The 19,240-nt window shown below is 42.3% G+C and overlaps 2 protein-coding genes across 2 annotated transcripts in view; one reads left to right on the forward strand and one right to left on the reverse strand.

The window, feature by feature from the left end:
* The window catches only part of DGAT2L6 (diacylglycerol O-acyltransferase 2 like 6), a 28,457-nt gene that overhangs the window by 1,373 nt on the left and 7,844 nt on the right, over nucleotides 1-19,240 (reverse strand). Inside the window, exons 2-5 of the mRNA XM_045847469.1 lie at nucleotides 9,439-9,546; nucleotides 8,669-8,739; nucleotides 8,102-8,306; nucleotides 6,345-6,519 (exon numbers count right to left, since the gene is read on the reverse strand). Of these exons, the coding sequence (XP_045703425.1) occupies nucleotides 6,345-6,519; nucleotides 8,102-8,306; nucleotides 8,669-8,739; nucleotides 9,439-9,546 (559 nt within the window). The remainder of the gene's footprint in view (nucleotides 1-6,344; nucleotides 6,520-8,101; nucleotides 8,307-8,668; nucleotides 8,740-9,438; nucleotides 9,547-19,240) is intronic.
* LOC123824338 (phosphoglycerate kinase 1-like) lies at nucleotides 11,621-12,873 on the forward strand. Its single transcript, XM_045847468.1, is given in 2 exon segments — nucleotides 11,621-11,903; nucleotides 11,906-12,873. Coding segments are annotated over 2 exon segments (1,251 nt in total).

Consider the following 19,240-nt stretch of genomic DNA (forward strand, 5'->3'; position numbering starts at 1 on the left):
CTCTCCCACAATATGGATTAGGTACCCCTTGCTTAATGCATATTTTTCTCCTGCACTAACACTATCTTAACTCTAATACAGTCATCTCCTTACTTGTCTGACTCCTCAGTTATCTGTCAAGCTGATCAAAGTTGGGAACTGTTTCATTTATCTATGAATCCCTAGGGCCTGGCATAATACCACATATATTGTAGGTCCCCTGAATTGTTTCTGCCTTTTGGTTTGATTGGCAAATCCTACTAATATTTTAATTCACAATTTAAATATCACCCACTGATGTAACTTCTCATTTAAATGAAAGTCTTTCCATTAATTGGTGATCTCATAGAAATTTGTACATATCTCCATTATAATACACCATTCATTGAACAAGTACTTATTAAGTTCTTTCTATATTCCAGTACTGTTTTAAGCCTTGGGGATACATCAGTGAACACAACGGATATTTAAAAATTTCTGTAATCATGGAGTTTACCTTTAGGGAAGACAGACAATAAACAATAATAACAAACAAACAAAAACAGGTAGATAAATAAGATTGATGATATATAAGAAAATGAGCCCTGGCTGGTGTGGCTCAGTGGATTGAGCACTGGCCTGTGAACCAAAGGGTTGCTGGTTCAATTCCCAATCAGGGCTGGATTGTGGGCCAGTTCCCCAGTAGGAGGCATTCAAGAGGCCACCACACATTGATGTTTCTCTCTCTATCTTTCTCCCTCCCTTCCCCTCTGCCTAAAAATAAAACAAATGAAATCTTTAAAAAAATAAAATAAGTGCAATGGAAAAGACAGAGCAGGACAGTCAGGATAGACCGTACTGAGAAGAGGGACAGCTAGGGCACAGGCCATAATGCAGGAGCATGCAGCTTGTTAGAGGGACAACAAGGAGGCCATTATAGTTCTAAGGGAGTAAGCAAGGAGGAGAGCAGTGGGTAATGAGGTCACAGAGGTGGCCAACGGCCATATTATATAGGGTCCTCAAGGCCCTTATAAAGATTTTAACTTTTGCTTGGAGTGAAATGGGAGTCATTGGAGCATTTGGAGTAATGACATGATTTCACTCATGTTTAATAAGATCATCCTGATAGAGGGAACATACCTCAACACAATAAAGGCCATATATGACAAACACACAGCGCACATCATACTCAGTGGGCAAAAACCGCAAGTGTTCCCCTTAACATCAGGAACAAGACAGAGATGTCCATCCACTCTCACCACTCTAATTCAGCATAGTACTAGAATTCCTAGCCACAGCAATCAGAAAAGAAGAAGAAATAAAAGGCACACAAATTTAAAAAAGGAAGTGAAACTGTTATTACTTGCAGACAACATGATATTGTACATAGAAAACCATAAAGAGTCCACCAAAAAACTACAAATCTAATAAATGAATTCAGCAAAGTAGCAGAATACAAAATTAATATTCAAAAACTGGTGACACTTTTATACATCAATAATGAACTATCACAAAGACAAACTAAGAAAACAATCCCATCTACTATTGCAACAACAACAACAACAACAAAATAAAGTCCCTAAGAATAAACTTAATCAAGGAGGTAAAAGACCTGTACTTGGAAAGCTATAAGATGCTGAAGAAAGAAACTGAGGAAGATACAAATAAGTGGAAGCATATACTGTGTTCATGGACAGGAAAAATTAACATCGATAAAATGCCCATACTACCCAAAGCAATCTACAGATTCAATGCAATCCTTATTAAAGTACCAGTGGTGTATTTCACAGAACTAGAATAAGTATTCCAAAAATTTACATGGAACCACAAAAGACCCCAAATAGCCTCAGTAATCTTTACAAAGAAGAACAAAGTTGGAGGTATCACACTACCTGATTTCAAAGTGTACTACAAGGCCATAGTAATAAAAACAGCCTGGTACTGGCATAAGAACAGGCATATAGATCAATGGAACAGAACGGAGAACCCGGAAATCAACCCATACTTTTATAGTCAATTAATATTTGACAAATGAGGCAAGAGCATACAATAGAGTAAAGACAGTCTCTTCAACACATGGCATTGGGAAAATTGCAGATACATGCAAAAGTATGAAACTAGACCACCAACTTACACCACATACCAGAATAAACTCAAAATGAATTAAAGACGTAAAGGTAAGGCATGAAGCCATAAAATCCTAGAAGAACACACAGGTAGTAAAATCTCAGACATCTCTCAGAGCAATATTTTTTGCTGATTGTCTCCTGAGGCAAGGGAAACAAAGAAAAAAATGAAACAAATGGGACTACATCAAACTAAAAGGGTTTTGTACAGCAAAAGAAATCATCATCAAATAAAAAGGGAATCCATGGAATGGGAAAACATATTTGCCAATGATACATCTAATAAAGAGTTAATTTTCAAAATACATAAAGAACTTATACAACTCAACACCAAAAAGACAAACAACCCAATTTAAAAATGAGCAAAGAACCTGAACAGATACTTCTCCAAAGAGGCCATACAGATGGCCAATAGACATGAAAAAAATGCTCAACATCATTGATCATCAGAAAGATGCAAACTAAAACCACAATGAGATATTACCTTATACCTGTCAGAATGGCCATCATCAATAAATCAACAACAAACAAGTGCCAGTGAGAACGTGGAGAAAAGAGAACCCTCATTCACTGTTGGTGGGAATGCAAATTGGTGCATCCACTGTGGAAAATAGTATGGAGTTTCCTAAAAAAATTAAAAATGGAACTTCTTTTTGACCCAGAGGTCCCACTTCTGGGAATATATTCTAAGAATCCCAAAACATCAGTTTGAAGAATATATATACCCCTGTGTTTATTGAAGTGTTATCTACAATGGGCAAGGTCTAGAAGCAGCCCAAATGTCCATCAGTAGATGAGTGGGTAAAAAAAGCTGTGATACACCTCTCTGAGAAATCTTTCCCTACTCCTAGAGTTCATAAAAATATCCCCTATGATTTCTTCAAGAAGCTTTATACTTCTAGTCTTTTCTGAGTTTGCATTTTAATGTGGTTGGAAATTTAGAAACTTAAAGAAATGTTAAGGGTAATTGGGATAATCAAAATACAAATGATTTGAAGAACAGTGATTATAAAATTTAGAAAAAAGGACTTCCAACCAAGATGGAGGCATAGGTAGACACACTGTGTCTGCTTGCACAACCAAAAGAAGGACAACAACAATTTAAAAACAAAAACCAACCAGAACTGACAGAAAATTGAACTGTATGGAAGTCCGTCAACCAAGGGGGTAAAGAAGAAACACTCATCCAGACTGGTAGAAGGGGTGGAGACAGGTAGTGGGGCAGAGAGGACTCGAGACAAGGCAGTGGCTGGTGGGCAAGGCAGCAGTGCGCAGACCTGGCAAGGCAGCAGATTGCATACTGGATGGTCCCACATTCACTCGCAGAGAAACCAGGAAAAACAACTGGGGAGCGGGATGGACTACGCAACCCCCGGCCCCGGCACAGGGAAATGACACCTCTAACCACCAATTGAAAACACCTGTGGGGGTTGAGGCAGCAGGAGAAACTCCCAGCCTCACAAGAGAGTTCATTGGAGAGATGCACAGGGTCCTAGAACATACACAAACCCACCTGCCCAGGAATCAGCACCAGAAGGGCCCAAATTGCTTGTGAGAAGCAGATGAAGTGACTGAAATCCAGCAGAGAGCAGAGCAAGAGCCATTGTTCCCTCTCAGACCCCCTCCCCCACACACAGCATCACAACACAGTGTTGTGGGTTACCCCGCCCAGGTGAACACCTAAGGCTCCACCCCTCACACGTAACAGGTGCGTCAAGACAAAAAAAATGGCCCAAACAAAAGAACAGATCAAAGCTCCAGAAAAAAATACAACTAAGAGACAAAGAGATAGCCAACCTATCAGATGCACAGTTCAAAACATTGGTAATCAGTATGCTCACAGAATTGGTTGAATTTGTTTGCAAATTAGATGAAAAAATAAAGGTTATGCTAAGTGAAATAAAGGAAAATGTACAGGGAACCGATAGCGATGGGAAGGAAACTGAGACTCAGATCAACACTGTGGACCAGAAGGAAGAAAGAAACAACCAAACAGAAAAGAAGGAAGAAACAAGAATTCAAAAAAAATGAGGAGAGGCTTAGGAATATCCAGGATATCTTTAAACATCCCAACATCTGAATTAGGGGTACCAGAAGGAGAAGAGGAAGAGCAACAAGTGGAAAAGTTATTTGAACAAATAATAAAGGAGAACTTCCCCAATCTGGCAAAGGAAAGAGACTTCCAGGAGGTCCAGGAAGCTCAGAGTCCCAAAGAAGTTGGACCCAAGGAGGAACACACCAAGGCACATCATAATTACATTGGCCAAGGTAAAAGTGAAGCACAGAATCCTAGAAGCAGCAAGAGATAAGGAGACAGTCACCTACAAAGGAGTTCCCATCAGCCTATCAACTGATTTCTCAAAAGATACCTTGCAGGCAAGAAGGGGCTGGAAAGAAGTATTCCAAGTCATGAAAGGCAAGGACCTACATCCAAGATTGCTCTATCCAGCAAAGGTTTCATTTAGAATGGAAGGGCAGATAAAGTGCTTATCAGATAAGGTCAAGTTAAAGGAGTTCATCACCGACAAGCCCTTATTTTATGAAATGTTAAAGGGACTTGTCTAAGAAAAAGAAGATAAAAAACATGTACAGTAAAATGACAGCAAACTTACAATTATTAACAACCACACCTAAAACAAAAAACAAACAAACAAACTAAGCAGACAACTAGAACAGGAACAGAAGCACAGAAATGGAGATCACATGGAGGGTTAGCAACAGGGGAGTGGGAGGAGGAGAGTGGGGGAAAAGGTACAGAGAATAAGTAGCATAGATGGTAGGTAGAAAATAGACAGGGGGAGGGCAAGAATAGTATGGGAAATGTAGAAGCTAAAGAACTTATATGTGCAGCCCATGGAGATGAACTAAAGCGGGGGGAATGTGGGTGGGAGGGGATGTGCAGGGTGGAGGGGAGTGAAGGGGGGAAAACAGGACAACTATAATAGCATAATCAATAAAATACATTAAAAAATAAAATTTAGAAAAAAAGCTGTGATACAATCACACAATGGAATACTACATAGCCATTAAAAAGAAGAAACTCTTACTTTTTGCAGTAGCATGGATGAACCTGGAGATTAGTATGCAAAGTGAAATAAGCCAGTCAGTGAAAGACAAACAGCATACAATCTCACTTCTATGTGGAATCTAATGAACAAAATGAACTTATGAAAAAAACAGGAACATAGGCATAGATACATGGAACAGAATGGCAGCTGTCAGAGGGGAAGGGTGTTGGGCTGGATGAAAGAAGCTGAAGGGATTGAGCAAATATAAATATAAATATAAATATAAATATAAATATAAATATATTCTTTCACATGGACACAGACAAAAGTGTGTTGATAGCCAGAGGGAAAGGAGGTGGGGAGTGGTGGAGGTGGGCAAAGCAGGGATAAATGGGGACAGAAAAAGACTGCTTTGCTTGGGGCAATGGGTGTATAATGCAGTGTGCAGATGTTTTGTTGAGTTGTACACTTGAAAACTGTATGGTATTGTGAACCAATATCATCCCAATAAATTCAATAAAAAAATAGGATCATCCTGGCTACAGTTGAAAATAGATTCTTGGATGTGGGGGAGACAAGGATAGAAACAGGGAGAGACCTTGGGAGACCAACGTAATAATCCAGGGGAGAGCTGATAGTAGTTCAAACTGGGGTGGTAGTTGAGATGGTAAGTGGTTGGCTTCTGGATATATTTTATAATTATATGTCTGTCTTCCCTATTGGACTGAGTTCCTTAAAGGTGAGATGGGGTGTTACCTATTTTTATATCCTCAATGCCTAGTACTATGTCTGACACACAGCAGGTGTTCAATAACTGCTGAATGAATGCATTCTATTTCTCAAACCAGATTATATGCTCTCTGGGGGCAGGAATCATGTTTTACTCATCCTTGCAATCCCAGTGGTATCAAGCCCAGTGCCTTCCTTGCCCTGGGTAGGTTCTGTAGACCTCTCAGTTAATAGGTTTATATACAGTGAATCTGCTCTTCTCCACACCCCCAGCCTGCCTACGAGGCCAATGGGTCTTCTTCTATTGTTCTTTCTCCAACTTCAGGTAAAAAAAAAAGTGTCCACCAAAATGTGTCTGGAGGCCCAAACGCCTTTTAGGGACAGTGTGAGGGAGTAGAAAGAATTAATCAGAGTCAAGAGGGAGCCCCCTCTACAAGTTTCCAAGGAAGGACACCATTCTGGAGAGGTTCGACAGAGGACATACGGCACCCAGACAATAGGGCACCAGAACCTAGAGACCCACCCTGTCTTCAGTGCCAACTTCACAAAACCTTTTCGCCGTTTAAGGAAGATGGTAGAAACTTCTGGCTGGCTCATGAGGGCTTCAGTAGCTCCACCCACCACAATAACCACGGCATTGCCTGAGCCTTTCTGAGTTAGCAAATATTTCAAGGCCAACTTGCTCACGGGGCACACACCTGTGAAACCAAAAAGTCAACAAACTTGATGCATGAGAATGAGGTAAGGGGTTCTTCTAGGCTCTTAATGATGGAGACAATTCTGTTTCCTGACTAGTGTTTCCCTTCTTCTGTCTTTGACCTCCACATCCTGGCTTACCCCTAGTCTGAGGTTTGTCCTTAGGATCAGCTGCTTGCATTCGAGTCTGTGCAACTACAGTTGGGGCGACATTGAGTTCCTCTGCCTACTTTCTCTTAGTTCACTAGCATTTAAGCACATCCCTTCCCTCTTTACCCATCAACCACAGCCATCTTTCACTTTCCCCAGGCTAACAACACTGGAGGCTCACCAGAATCCTCTCCCCAGGGCTGATCAGAACTAGCCACCACCAACCTGCTTCCTCCCTAGAGTACCTGCTGAAGGGGAACCATTGGCTGGGGTTTCTGGAGAGTAGGCAGACCCAGAAGCCTGCCCAAGCCAAAATGAAATGTAGATGAACCATGGAATAAAGATAACACCCCTCTGCTCAACAATAGTCACAGCCCTGACCGACCAGCATGGCTCAGTTGGTTGAATGACCTCCCACAGAGTGAAAGGTCATTGGTTCAATTCCTAGTCAGAGCATATGTCTGGATTGTGGGCCTGGTCCCCAGTTGGGGCATGTGTGAGAGGTAACTGATTGGTGTTTCTCTCCCTCTCTTCCCTTCTCCCTAAAATAAATAAATAAAACCTTTTAAAAAAATTTAAAAAACACTCACAAACTCTTTCCTTACTTCTTCCCATCTTTGCCCTGAATTTGCCTTCTGTACCCTCCTGGGATGGCAAAAATTGCCTCCAGGCCTCAGTCATTGAGAGAGTCTGCTGCTCCAGGTTCACGCCGTCAGAGGGGAGCAGAACCATCCTTTGGGCCTCTAGTGTTCCTATGTGGTCCCCTCAGATAAATGTATCTTACCTGTTAATATTTGGCTTCAGTTTTTTCTGGTGTCCACAAAGATGGATATTCATCCGGAGAGGACATTTGTCACTGTACCCTAGCTTGAAGCCTGGCATGGGGCGGTTGTCCTGGATTGTGATGGATGTTTATCCTTTATCCTTTGACATCTTATGCAAGTTTGAAGGGATTCCCAAGAGAGTGAAGGTCATGGACCAGCTAGTATGAAAGACTTTACAATAACTTTAAGACACTCTGGGATGAGAGCTGCTTTATAAATGACTGGCCAGAAGAAGCCAACTAATATCCAAGAAAGAGACTGATAAAGTTCATCTGAGCTGCTCCTTTCATTACTGACTTCCCCATCATTTGGGTTCGATATTTGGCTTTGATCCTGAACTCCAGGCTTTTCCTTTCTTCTCCAAAAATATTTTTGGCAACTCTTATGAACACCTGTAACTTACCCTGATGCCTAACCAAACTCTGCCTCCCAGATCTTAGACAGAACCTGATGCTTAGCCACATACTCCTGTTACTGGTTCAGTGTGTTTAGGATTCATTTTCTACTAAGTCCTCTTTCCGCAGGGAGTGAGAATTGGACTGCATCTCAGGACTTATTGAGGTTGGAACCCTGAGGTAGGTCAGAGGATAGGATTATTCCCCATACTCACCTATTGACATCACATAGTCTCGCACAATTGGCCACCAGAAGATCCCTTCCAAGGTCCCTAGAGAAGGAGTGATGCCTGGGAAAGTCTGAGCAAAGCCAGTGGCCTCAGTGGCAAAGTTGATGAAGACCCCAAAAGATAAAATGCCATGGGGGTGGTTGGCAATGATATAGTTGTGTTTGGGAGAGAGGTCATGAGTCTTCACCAGCTGTTGGAGGGAGATTGAATCAGAACCGTGGGTAGGAAGAAGGAAGAGAGGACGTATGGACTCAGATCCCAGCAGGTAACCTGTGTTTCCCTCGGGGAGCCCAAATTCCTGTGCATTTGGGATGTCACCAGGGGTTATGATGCTCAGAGAGGTTGATCTGGCTTTTTCATTGTGAGGAAATGCTGTTCTCCATCCACCCATCTCCTCACCTCCCCATCCATCCTGGGCCACTACTCTGCATTATGCTTCTGAGCCTTAACCTTCACTACTGGCCACCAAAGCCTTTGAAAACATGAAGCTGAGTGGAGAGGGAAGAATCTGAGCAACAGGGCCCGAGGACATCCAGACAAAGGGGTAGTCACCTTTATTGGGAAGTAATTTTGGAAATACTTCCAGAGGGTCCATGTTCGTACCCAAGCTAAACGCCTACCACCTGCGGGTACAGAAGGAAAGGGAAGAGCAGGTGAGATGTTGCCAATTCTTCTACCATTCCCAGAGGGGGAGGGTTCTTCCTATAGTTCTCAGGTCACACAAGGGTACAGAGCTGTAGGTACTGTCCCTAAATCCAACTCCCCAGAAAACATAGGGAGCCCCTCCACTTCTGGGCTCAGCCAGAAAGGGGATAGGCAAAGAGTGTGAGGTGGGCTACCTACACAGAAACCTCAACCTTTAAATTCTGCCCTGGCTGGTGTGGCTCAGTGGATTGAGTGCGGGCCTGGGAACCAAAGGGTCCCTGGTTCGATTCCCAGTCAGGGGTACACGCCTGGGTTGCAGGCCAGGTTCCCAGTAGGGGTTGTGTGAGAGGCAACCACACATTGATGCTTCCCTCCCTCTCTTTCTCCTTCATTTCACCTCTCTCTAAAACTAATAAGATCTTTAAAAAAAATTCTTCCTTGGTGGCTTGGCAGAGATCTCTGTTCCCTGGTTGAAGTTTGCTCCCCTTCCCTCTAAACACCTTTTGCACTTCCCTCTCCCTCCCCCTCTTCACTGCCCCCTCCTTTCCTTATCCCTTTCTTTCCTCTCCCCACCCTTTCCCCCTCTGCCTCTCCCCCATTCTCTCCCTTCACATCCCTCTCTCTGTGGTTACATCGTTGACACAGACAGGAACCACCGCTCTTCCCATGTCTCTTACCTTGATTGTGGGTTTTCCAATCATAGGCGAGCCAGGCTAAGGCGAGCACAGACAGGGCCCAGAACTTAGTGAACGCCAGAAAGATTAAAGAGATAATGGAAAAAGCTCCTAAGGGGACACAAAGGGTTCATGCTCTTCAGTTTTCTTCAAGATTTTTTTAAAAAATTGTTTTTTATTTTTATAATGATAAAAGTAATATATTTTTTAAAATACATAATCTTTGTTATGAGTTTAATACACCTCTTAGAGCCCTGACCTTTGCTCTATACTGAAGGAGCAGGTCAAGGCTGGTGTGAGGCCCATGTCTTCCTCTCTCCAAATCCCCACCTAGCTCTGCTGTAGTCCAGGCTGACTGCTGAGTCCCTGAATCTGAGTCCCCTGGATGGCTCCAATCTTAACTGAGGAAACAGCAGAACCATGATGCTCTCAGACTAAGCCCTCAGCTGGGATCAAAAGGCAGCACTGCTTGGCAAGTGGAAAAGCACAGCACCGTGGGCCAGTGGCTGCCATCTCTATCCTTGGACTTCAGAAGTCCCTTCTAGAAGCTTGACCCTCCTTCCTTTGTGGAACTTCTCAGTTGGCACATCCCAGCAGAGAGGGGCTGCCTGCAGTGCACAGGCCATTTGTTGCTGAGAAACAACAAATGAGAAAACACTTTGGAACCTGTTTTACTACATTCAGTTTTGTCCTAGTCAACATGCCTCTTCAGTTTACAAGGGGAAAAATGATCTCTGTTAGCAAAGGGCCACAGCAGGCTGTGAACTGCAAATGTGATACATTTTAACAGCAGTGGGAATTGAATTTCATTTTAAAATCTGCATTTAGCCCTGGCTGGTGTGGTTCAATGGATTGAGTTCTGGCCCGCAAACCAAAGGGTCACTAGTTCGATTCCCAGTCAGGGCACATGCCTGCATTGTGGGCCAGGTCCCCAGTGGCAGGTGTGAGAGGCAAACACACTTTGATGTATTTTCCCTCTCTTTCTCCCTCCCTTCTCCTGTGTCTAAAAATAAGTAAATAAAATCTTATAAATGAACAAATAAATAAATAAACAAACAAGTTCTTGATGCATGAGAAAGGGGCTAAGTACATATATTGTAAATTTTTTTAAAAAGACCCACTGAAGGGAATGACTTCTTTGACCAGGAAACAACATCATGGATGGTAGAAAAAAAATTTTTTTCAGAGAAGGGGAAGAAAATCAAAGGTTACTTACCAGCAGGTTTGCCTCTTATTTTTAGATGAAAATAACAGGAAAAAGACAGATTGGGCATTTCTTTAAAAACTTGTGTTAGGGAGTAGAAGAAACCTTAGAGATGGGCTGAATTCCCTTTTACAAGAACTAGCTGAGATGGTTGTTGTAAGCATGCTGATTAAGTAGGAGACAGTGGTGGGAGAAATTTTATGGGAAATCTGTCATGGATGAAAGTCCTGCTACCTCTGACCCTCATAAATGATGAGAGTCAACCCTTGGCTGCTGTTGCTCAGTGGACTGAGCACCAGCCCACAAACCAAAAGGTCGCTGGTTTGATTCCCAGTCAGAGCACATGCCTGGATTGTGGGCCAGGTCCTCAGTTGGGGCGTGTGAGAGGCAAGCACACATTGATTCTGCCTCTCCCTTTCTTTCTCCCTCTCTTCCCATAAAAAATAAGTAAATAAAATCTTTTTTTTGTTAAGTGAGAGTCAATTTGCTGGGAAAATTCAGATAAAGTTAAACAGGGATAATTCTTAGGTAAAAGTAATTGAAGTGTATCATTTCCTTTATATCTTGCTTAAAATACATTTTGTTTGTATCCCCAAAATTTAGAATAAAGCCTTGTACACAGTAGGTGTTTAACAAATATCTATAGACGTACTGAAACATAAATGTTTTCTCTTTTCAAAAATAGCTGAACTTAAATGATTAGTGTTTAGTCATCATTTATGTTAGCCAAATGAGATGTTATTTAAAAAGCATGGATGGCATCGCAGGTTCGATTCCCAGTCAGGGCACATGCCTGGGTTGCAGGCCATGGCCCCCAGCAATTGCACATTGATGTTTCTCTCTCTCTCCCTCTCTCTTTCTCCCTCCCTTCCCTCTCTAAAAATAAAAAATAAAAAATAAAAAAAGCATGGATGGGCATTCTCACTGCTGTCTCCCTTGCTGTGTGATCCCTCGGCCTGTCGCCACTGCTGTATTGCCAAGATGTCGCTTTCTAACAAGCTGAATTTGGACAAGCTGGACGTAAAGGGGAAGTGGGTCATCATGAGAGTGGACTTCAATGTTCCTATGAAGAACAACCAGATAACAAGCAACCAGAGGATCAAGGCTTCAATTCCAAGCATCAAATTCTGCTTGGACAATGGAGCCAAGTCCGTTGTTCTCATGAGCCACATGGGCTTGCCTGATGGCGTCCCCATGCCTGGCAAGTACTCCTTGGAGCCAGCTGCTGTAGAGCTCAAATCTCTGCTGAGCAAGGATGTTCTGTTCTTAAGGACTGTGTGGATCCTGAAGTGGAGAAAGCTTGTGGTGACCCAGCTGCTGGCTCTGTCATCCTGCTGCAGAACCTTCACTTTCACATGGAGGAAGAAGGGAAGGGAAAAGATGCTTCTGAGAACAAGGTTGAAGCTGAGCCAGCTAAAATAGAAGCTTTCTGAGCCTCACTTTCCAAGCTAGGGGATGTCTATGTCAATGATGCGTTTGGCACTACTCACCGAGCCCACATCTCTATGGTGGGAGTCAATCTGCCACAGAAAGCTGGAGGTTCTTTGATGAAGAAGGAGCTGAACTACTTTGGCAAAGCCTTGGAAAGCCCAGAGAAATTCTTCCTGGCCATCCTGGGCAGAGCTAAAGTTACAGACAAGATCCAGCTGATCAATAACATGTTGGACAAAGTCAATGAGATGATTATTGGTGGTAGAATGGCTTTTACCTTCCTTAAGGTGCTCAACAACATGGAGATTGGCACTTCTCTGTTTGATGAAGAGGGAGCCAAGATCGTCAAAGATCTGATGTCTAAAGCTGAGAAGAACAGTGTGAAGATTACCTTGTTGGTTGACTTTGTCACTGCTGACAAGTTTGATGAGAATGTGAAGACTGGCCAAGCCACTGTGGCCTCTGGCATACCTGCTGGCTGGATGGGCTTGGACTACAGGCCTGAGAGCAGCAAGAAGTATGCCGAGGCTGTCACTAGGGCCAAGCAGATTATATGGAACAGACCTGTGGGCATATTTGCATGGGAAGCTTTTGCCCGAGGGACCGAAACCCTCATGGATGAGGTGGTGAAAGCCACTTCCAGGGACTACATCATCATCATAGGTGGTGGAGACACTACTGCCTGCTGCACCAGATGGAACATGAAGAACAAAGTCAGCCATGTTAGCCCTGGGGGTGGTGCAAGTTTAGAGCTACTAGAAGGTAAAGTCCTTCCTGGGGTGGATGCTCTCAGTAATGTTTAGTACTTTTGCTGCCTTTTGGTTCCTGGGCACATCCTCTAACTCCACTTAGTTCTTTCTGAGTCTCTACTTGGTATTAGCTACAGTCTTCCCCCATCCAGGCAAGATCCAGCTACTAGTGGCTGAGAGATGCAGCCCAGGAACACGTAACACAGCTGCATGGCAATGGCACATCAGCTCACCTTCACTGCGCCCTAGATCTGGCTACATTCTTTGGGATCCCATTTGCATTTCCAATGGCTAAACCATTGTGCATTCTAGAGTGCATATATTTATATTTTGCCTGTTAACCTATTAGCTTAATCCTCTTCTTGGAGTAGCTGACTCTGATGAGCATTGTCGTCATTTTGCTACATGAAAACAAGATAAAATTCCAGTTGTAGGGAGGAAGGGAGATGAAGCTGGAGATCTATTAAATAAATAATAGAAGTATTCATTGAAACTCAAAAAAAAAATAAAATCATGGATAGGTCAATTGAGCACTTTATATCTATTCTCTTTTAGCTGTCCACAAGTCCTAAAGGTAATCTAAAAGAGCAGTACCTCAATGAACACCATCCTCCTTGTGGAATCTATTTGAAGTGCAGGTGTGGCACCTAGGAGACCCTAAGTTTCCTGCTAGACCTAACCTGTGTGAGTGTCATCATTGTCACTCATGGTAACAGAAATAGGATTTTAAAAACTGGAAGAAACAGAAGCCAAACATGGAAAAGCTAAAGCTCATGGAACAAGAAGTCCCTTGACAAAAAGCAAGAAGATATGCCCTGGCTGGTGTGGCTCAGTGGATTGAGTGCCAGCCTGTGAACCAAAAGGTTGCCAGTTCAATTCCCAATCAGAGCACATGCCTGGGTTGCAGGCCAGGTCCCAGCAGAGGGTACAAAGGGGCAACCACACATTAATGTTTCTCTTCCTCTTTTTCTCCCTCCATTCTCCTCTGTCTAAAAATAAAATAAATCTTTGAAAACATTAAAATAGAAAAACAAGGAGATCTGAGGCAAGAATGATGAAAAAACCCATTTGTGTGCGTGTATGGGTGATTCTTCCTTAGATATTATGGCCTTGATACCAGGACATGCTTCCAACATCTTGTCCATGTTCAAGTGAGGATTCTTGGAGTGTATTATCAAGGGGAAAGTTCACATACAATAAACTTCTAATTTAGTTTGTACTAAAGATGGTCAAGCCACTCCACTAGATGTGTAGTGTTGTAGGTCATCATAGTTGGCATTTCCCTAATACTTAATGATGCTTATCTGCCTTCTGTATGCTTAATGATGCTTAACAGTACTTATCTGACTTCTGTATATCCTCTTTGGTAAAGTGTTTGTTCAGATATTTGGCCCATATTTCAATGGGCTTGTTTGTTGTCTCACTGTTGCTTTATTGTTGGTTTTCAGAGTGCTTTATATATTCTGGATGCAAGTCTTCTGTTGGATATGTGCTTTGCAAACATTTCCTGCCATGTTTATCTTTTCATTCTTTTAACAGGTCTTTCTTAGAACAAAGCATTTTAATTTTGATGAAGTCCAATTTATCTTTTTTTTTTAACAGATTGTGCTTTTGATGTCAAATCTAAGAACTCTGCCCTGGCTGGCATAGCTCAGTGGATTGAGCGCGGGCTGCAAACCAAAGCATCGCAGGTTCGATTCCCAGTCAGGGCACATTCCTGGGTTGCAGGCTACGGCCCCCAGCAACCATACACTGATGTTTCTCTCTCTCTTTCTCCCTCCCTTCCCTCTCTAAAAATAAATAAATAAAATCTAAAAAAATAAATAAAAATAAAAATAGCACAATATTTTAAAAAAATCTAAGCACTCTTTACCTTTCCTGGGGTCATGAAGGGTTTCTCCTAAAAGTTTTTTACTAAAAGTTTTAAGTTTTGTGTTTACATTTAGGTCTGAGACCTATTTTGAGTTAATTTCTTAATAACATGTGAAGTTTTGGTCAAGGTTTATTTACTACATCTGAATACCCAATTGTTCCAACATCAGTTGTTGAAAAGACTCTCCTTCCTCCATTGAATTGCTTTGCATCTTTGTCAAAAATCAACTGGCAGGACTTCCAGTCAAGATGGTGGCATAGGTAAAGGTGGTACTCACATCCTCCCACAACCATATCAAAATTACAACTAAGGTACAGAACAACCATCACCAAGAATTGCCTGAAATCTATCTGAACAGAAGTCCTACAACTACAGATTTAAAGAAGAAGCCACATCCAGACTAATAGGAGGGGCAGAGATGTGTACCGGGCTGATTCCACACCCATGTGTGGCAGATACAAATCTGGAGGAATATCTTAGCTGTGGAGGTCACTCCTGAGGAGTGAGAGGTCCAAGTCCCACACCAGGAACCCCCACCCAGGGTTACAGTGCCAGTAATAGAAGCCCCCATAACTTCCAGCTGTAAAAACCAGCAGGGATTGAGGCTGAGGAAGAAGGAAGCTTCTAGAGTCCCAGGTAGTTTCTTTGAAAGGGCCTGCACATGGACTTGCTCAGACTCATTTCCTCTGAGTGCCAGCACTAGGATAGCAGCTTGAAAGACAACGGGGACATACAGGGAGGAATTGAAGTGTCTGGCATCAGGCTGAGAGCTGGGGGCAGCTACTGGCAGAGGCCATTGTTGCTTTGATGAGCCCTTCCCCAACAGAGCTAGCAGGCAGGCACCATAGCTGAGTGTCCATCAACCTGGCTATCACTTTTGGTCCTACCCTAGTGATTCCCTGATACCCATCCCACTTAACTTGCAGGCCCACCCAAGCTATTTCCACTACCTTTACTATATGAATAGCCTATCTTGGCTAATGCTTCAGACTTTCCTAAAATCTCTCAAGCAAGCAGCATTTGACCTCAGCGAGTCCCCTGTATCTCTCATTACGTGGCCCCAGGTCCAGCACTAGCAGCAGCTGGCCATGTTTCACAGCTTAGCTTCTCCTGGGCACCTTCAAGTCCAGCAAAAGTAGCAGCCATCTGCTGATCACTTTGTAGTTCAAGCCAGTGGTCCAGGGCAGAACACAGACTGTGGCTGACCTTGGGCTGCATCTCCTGGGAGGCTCCGAAGGCAGTTCATCCAGTGGCCAGCTTCAGGCCACATTGAAGCACCATCTGATCACCTCAGCAAACACCAGAGCCCCACTGAAATAAGTCCTGTTCTGTGGGGGTGGGCCCCTGCACAGCTGATTCTCCACAGTGGTAGCAGCCAGTGCTTGCATCTGATTATAACTGAGGGTTGTGTCCCATTGATATGCCAACAGCAATCACAGCTCAGCTACAACAGGAGGGTATACACAACCCACATGGTGTGGGGAGTGCAAGTGGTGATCAGAGAGGCTGTGCCACTGGACCCTACAGGATACTGACTACATTAGGCCACTCTGCCAAGCCTGGGAGACATAGAAGCTCTACCTAATACGTAGAAACAAACACAGAGAGACTACCAAAATGAGGAGACAAAGAAAAAACAGAACAGAACTCCAGAAAAACACTAAAAAAAATGGAGACAAGCAATCTAGTAGATGAAGCATTCAAAACAGTGGTTGTAAGGATTCTCAGTGAACTCAGGGGAGAAGTAGTTCAACTTAGAACTTCAACAGCATAAAAATATGACATGCAAACCATAAAAGTGAATCAGTTGTAAATACAGGATATACTAACTGAAATGAAGAAAAACTTACAGGGAATCAACAGTACAGTAGAGGAAGACAAGAATCAAATCAGCAATTTGGAATATAAGAAAACAGAAAACACCCAAACAAAACAGCAAAAAGAAAAAAATTTAAATGAAGATAGTGTAAGGAGACTTGGGGACAACTTCAAACATACCAATATGTGTATCACAGTGGTGTCAGAAGAAGAGAGAAAGCAAGAAATTAAAAACCTATTTGAAAAAGTGACAGAAAACTTTCCTAAACTGGTGAAGGAAATAGACAGACAAGTCCAGGAAGTGCAAAGTGACCCAAACTATATGAAGCCAAAGAGGATCACACCAAGACACATCATAGTTAAAATGCCAAAGGTTAAAGACAAAGAGAGAACCTTAAAAGCAGCAACAGAAAAGCAGTTACCTACAAGGGATCTCCCACAGGGCTGTCAGCTGACTTCTCAAAAGAAACTGCAGGCCAGAAGGGAGTGGCAGGAAATATTCAAAGGGATGAAAAACAGGGACCTGTAACCGAGATTCCTCTACCCTGCAAAGCTATCATTTAGAATCAAAGGACATATAAAGGGCTTCTCAGACAAGAAAAAGTTAAAGGAGTCCATCACCACCAAACCAGTATTAAAAGAAATGTTAAAGGGTCTTTTTAAGAAGAAGAAAAAGATAAAAAATATGAACAATATAATGGCAATAAATACATCTCTATCAACAAATTAATTAAAAAAATGAAGCAGAACAGAAACAGATTCATAGATACAGAGAACATTTGGATGGTTATCAGATGGGAGAGAGGTTGGGAGGATGAGCAAAAAAGGTGAAGGGCATAAGAAGTACAGATTGGTAGTTACAGAATAGTCATGGGGATGTCAAGTGCAGCATAGGCAATATAGTAAAAAATATTTTAATAATTCTATATGGTGCCAGATGAGTATAAGATTTATCAAATGATTGCTTAGTAAAGTTATATAATGTCTAAATCACTGGGGTGTACACCTGAAACTAATATTGTATGTCAACTGTAATTGAAAAATGAAAATGACTTAAATTTTAAAAAATAAAATAAAAATTAGCCGTGGCTGGTATGGCTCAGTGGTTGAGTGACGGCCTGTGAATCAAAGGGTTGCTGGTTCGATTCCCAGTCAGGGCACATGCCTGGGTTGCAGGCCAGGTCCCCAGTAGGGGCGTGCGAGAGGCGACCACACACTGATGCTTCTTTTCTTCTTTTTCTTTCTCCCTTCCCCTCCCTAAAATATAACGAAATGAAATCTCTTTTTAAAATAAAATAAATTAAGAAGTATGTCTTGTAATATATTGCTGGATTTGATTTGCTTGTATTTTGTTAAGGATTTTTGCATTTGTATTCATGAGGAGTATTGGTCCACAGCTCTTATTTGTACTGCTTTTTTAAAAATTATTTTATTGCTGTTCAATTACAGTTGAATGCATTTACCCCCCACCCCCTACCCCAGCCAAACCCACCTCTATTTGTACTGTTTTTGTTTGGCTTTGTATCAGGGTTTTGCCTCATCAGTGAGTTGGTGTTTCTTCCTCTTCTATTTTCTGGATAAGATTGTGTAGAATCTGTGATATATATTCTTGATTTATTTTCTTTTTAAAAAAGATTTTATTTATTTATTTACTTTTTAGAGAAGGGAAGGGAGGGAGAAAGAGGGAGAGAAACATCAATGTGTTATTGCCTTTGGCATGCCCCCTACTGGGAACCCGTATGTGCCGTAGACTGGAAATTGAACTGGCGATTCTCAGGCCAGCACTCAACTACTGAGCCACAGCAGCCAGGGCTGTTTGCAGTTTTTGAGGAGGTCTCCAAATACAATTGCTAATTTGTCTGTTTTTCTTTTTAGTCCTGTCAGTGCTTGTTTCATATATTTTATAGCTCTATTTTTAGGTACATACACAGTTAAAATAGTTATGTCTTCTTGGCGAATTGACCCTTTTATCATTATGTAACATTTCTCTTTATCTCTGGTTCTGACTTTCTTAAACCTGCACAGCCTCAAATTACTAATGAGTACCAGCTTAAGTTAAGGATGGTACCAATATGAATCCAAGTTTGTCCTCTCTTCAAATCATCTCACTTGCTCACTTTCCCCATATAGTAATAGCCAATATTTATTGTATACTCATTATGTAAAACTGTTCCATATGCATATTTTAATTTTTGTAAAGACCTCATTAGGACAATAACCATTCTCATTTTGTGGATGAGCAACTCAGGTTAAGAGATGTTTAATAAGCACCTGCGCCCTGGCCCACGTTGGTTGGGTGTTGTCCCACAAAGCAAAAGGTTACTGGTTCGATCCCTGGTCCGGGCACATATCCAGGTTGTAGGTTAGGTTCCCAGTTGGGGCATGTGTAACAGGCAACCAATGTTTCTCTCCTTCTCTTTCTCCCTCCCTTCCCTTCTCTCTAAAATAAGTAAATAAAATTTTTAAAAAAATAACCACCTGAGGTCACACAGCTAGCTGGTGGGGAAGCCAGAGTTGAGAACTCAGATTGTCTTAGTCCAGAGACTGTACCCTTAACCATTCAATTCTAATGACCTCTTCCTGTCAGTTCTGTCTTCCAAACCTCTTTTGAATGATTCCATTCCCCACCTCTGTGCTACCACCGGGTCCAAACCACTGTTGTCTCTCCTCTGGATGAATGCTCCTGTCTTCTAAACAGGCTTTCTGATTTGATCTGAGCCATGATGCAAC

The sequence above is a fragment of the Phyllostomus hastatus genome, unplaced genomic scaffold (genome assembly GCF_019186645.2).
Source record: "Phyllostomus hastatus isolate PE091 unplaced genomic scaffold, TTU_PhHast_1.1 phas_contig_551, whole genome shotgun sequence".
Classification (NCBI taxonomy): domain Eukaryota; kingdom Metazoa; phylum Chordata; class Mammalia; order Chiroptera; family Phyllostomidae; genus Phyllostomus; species Phyllostomus hastatus.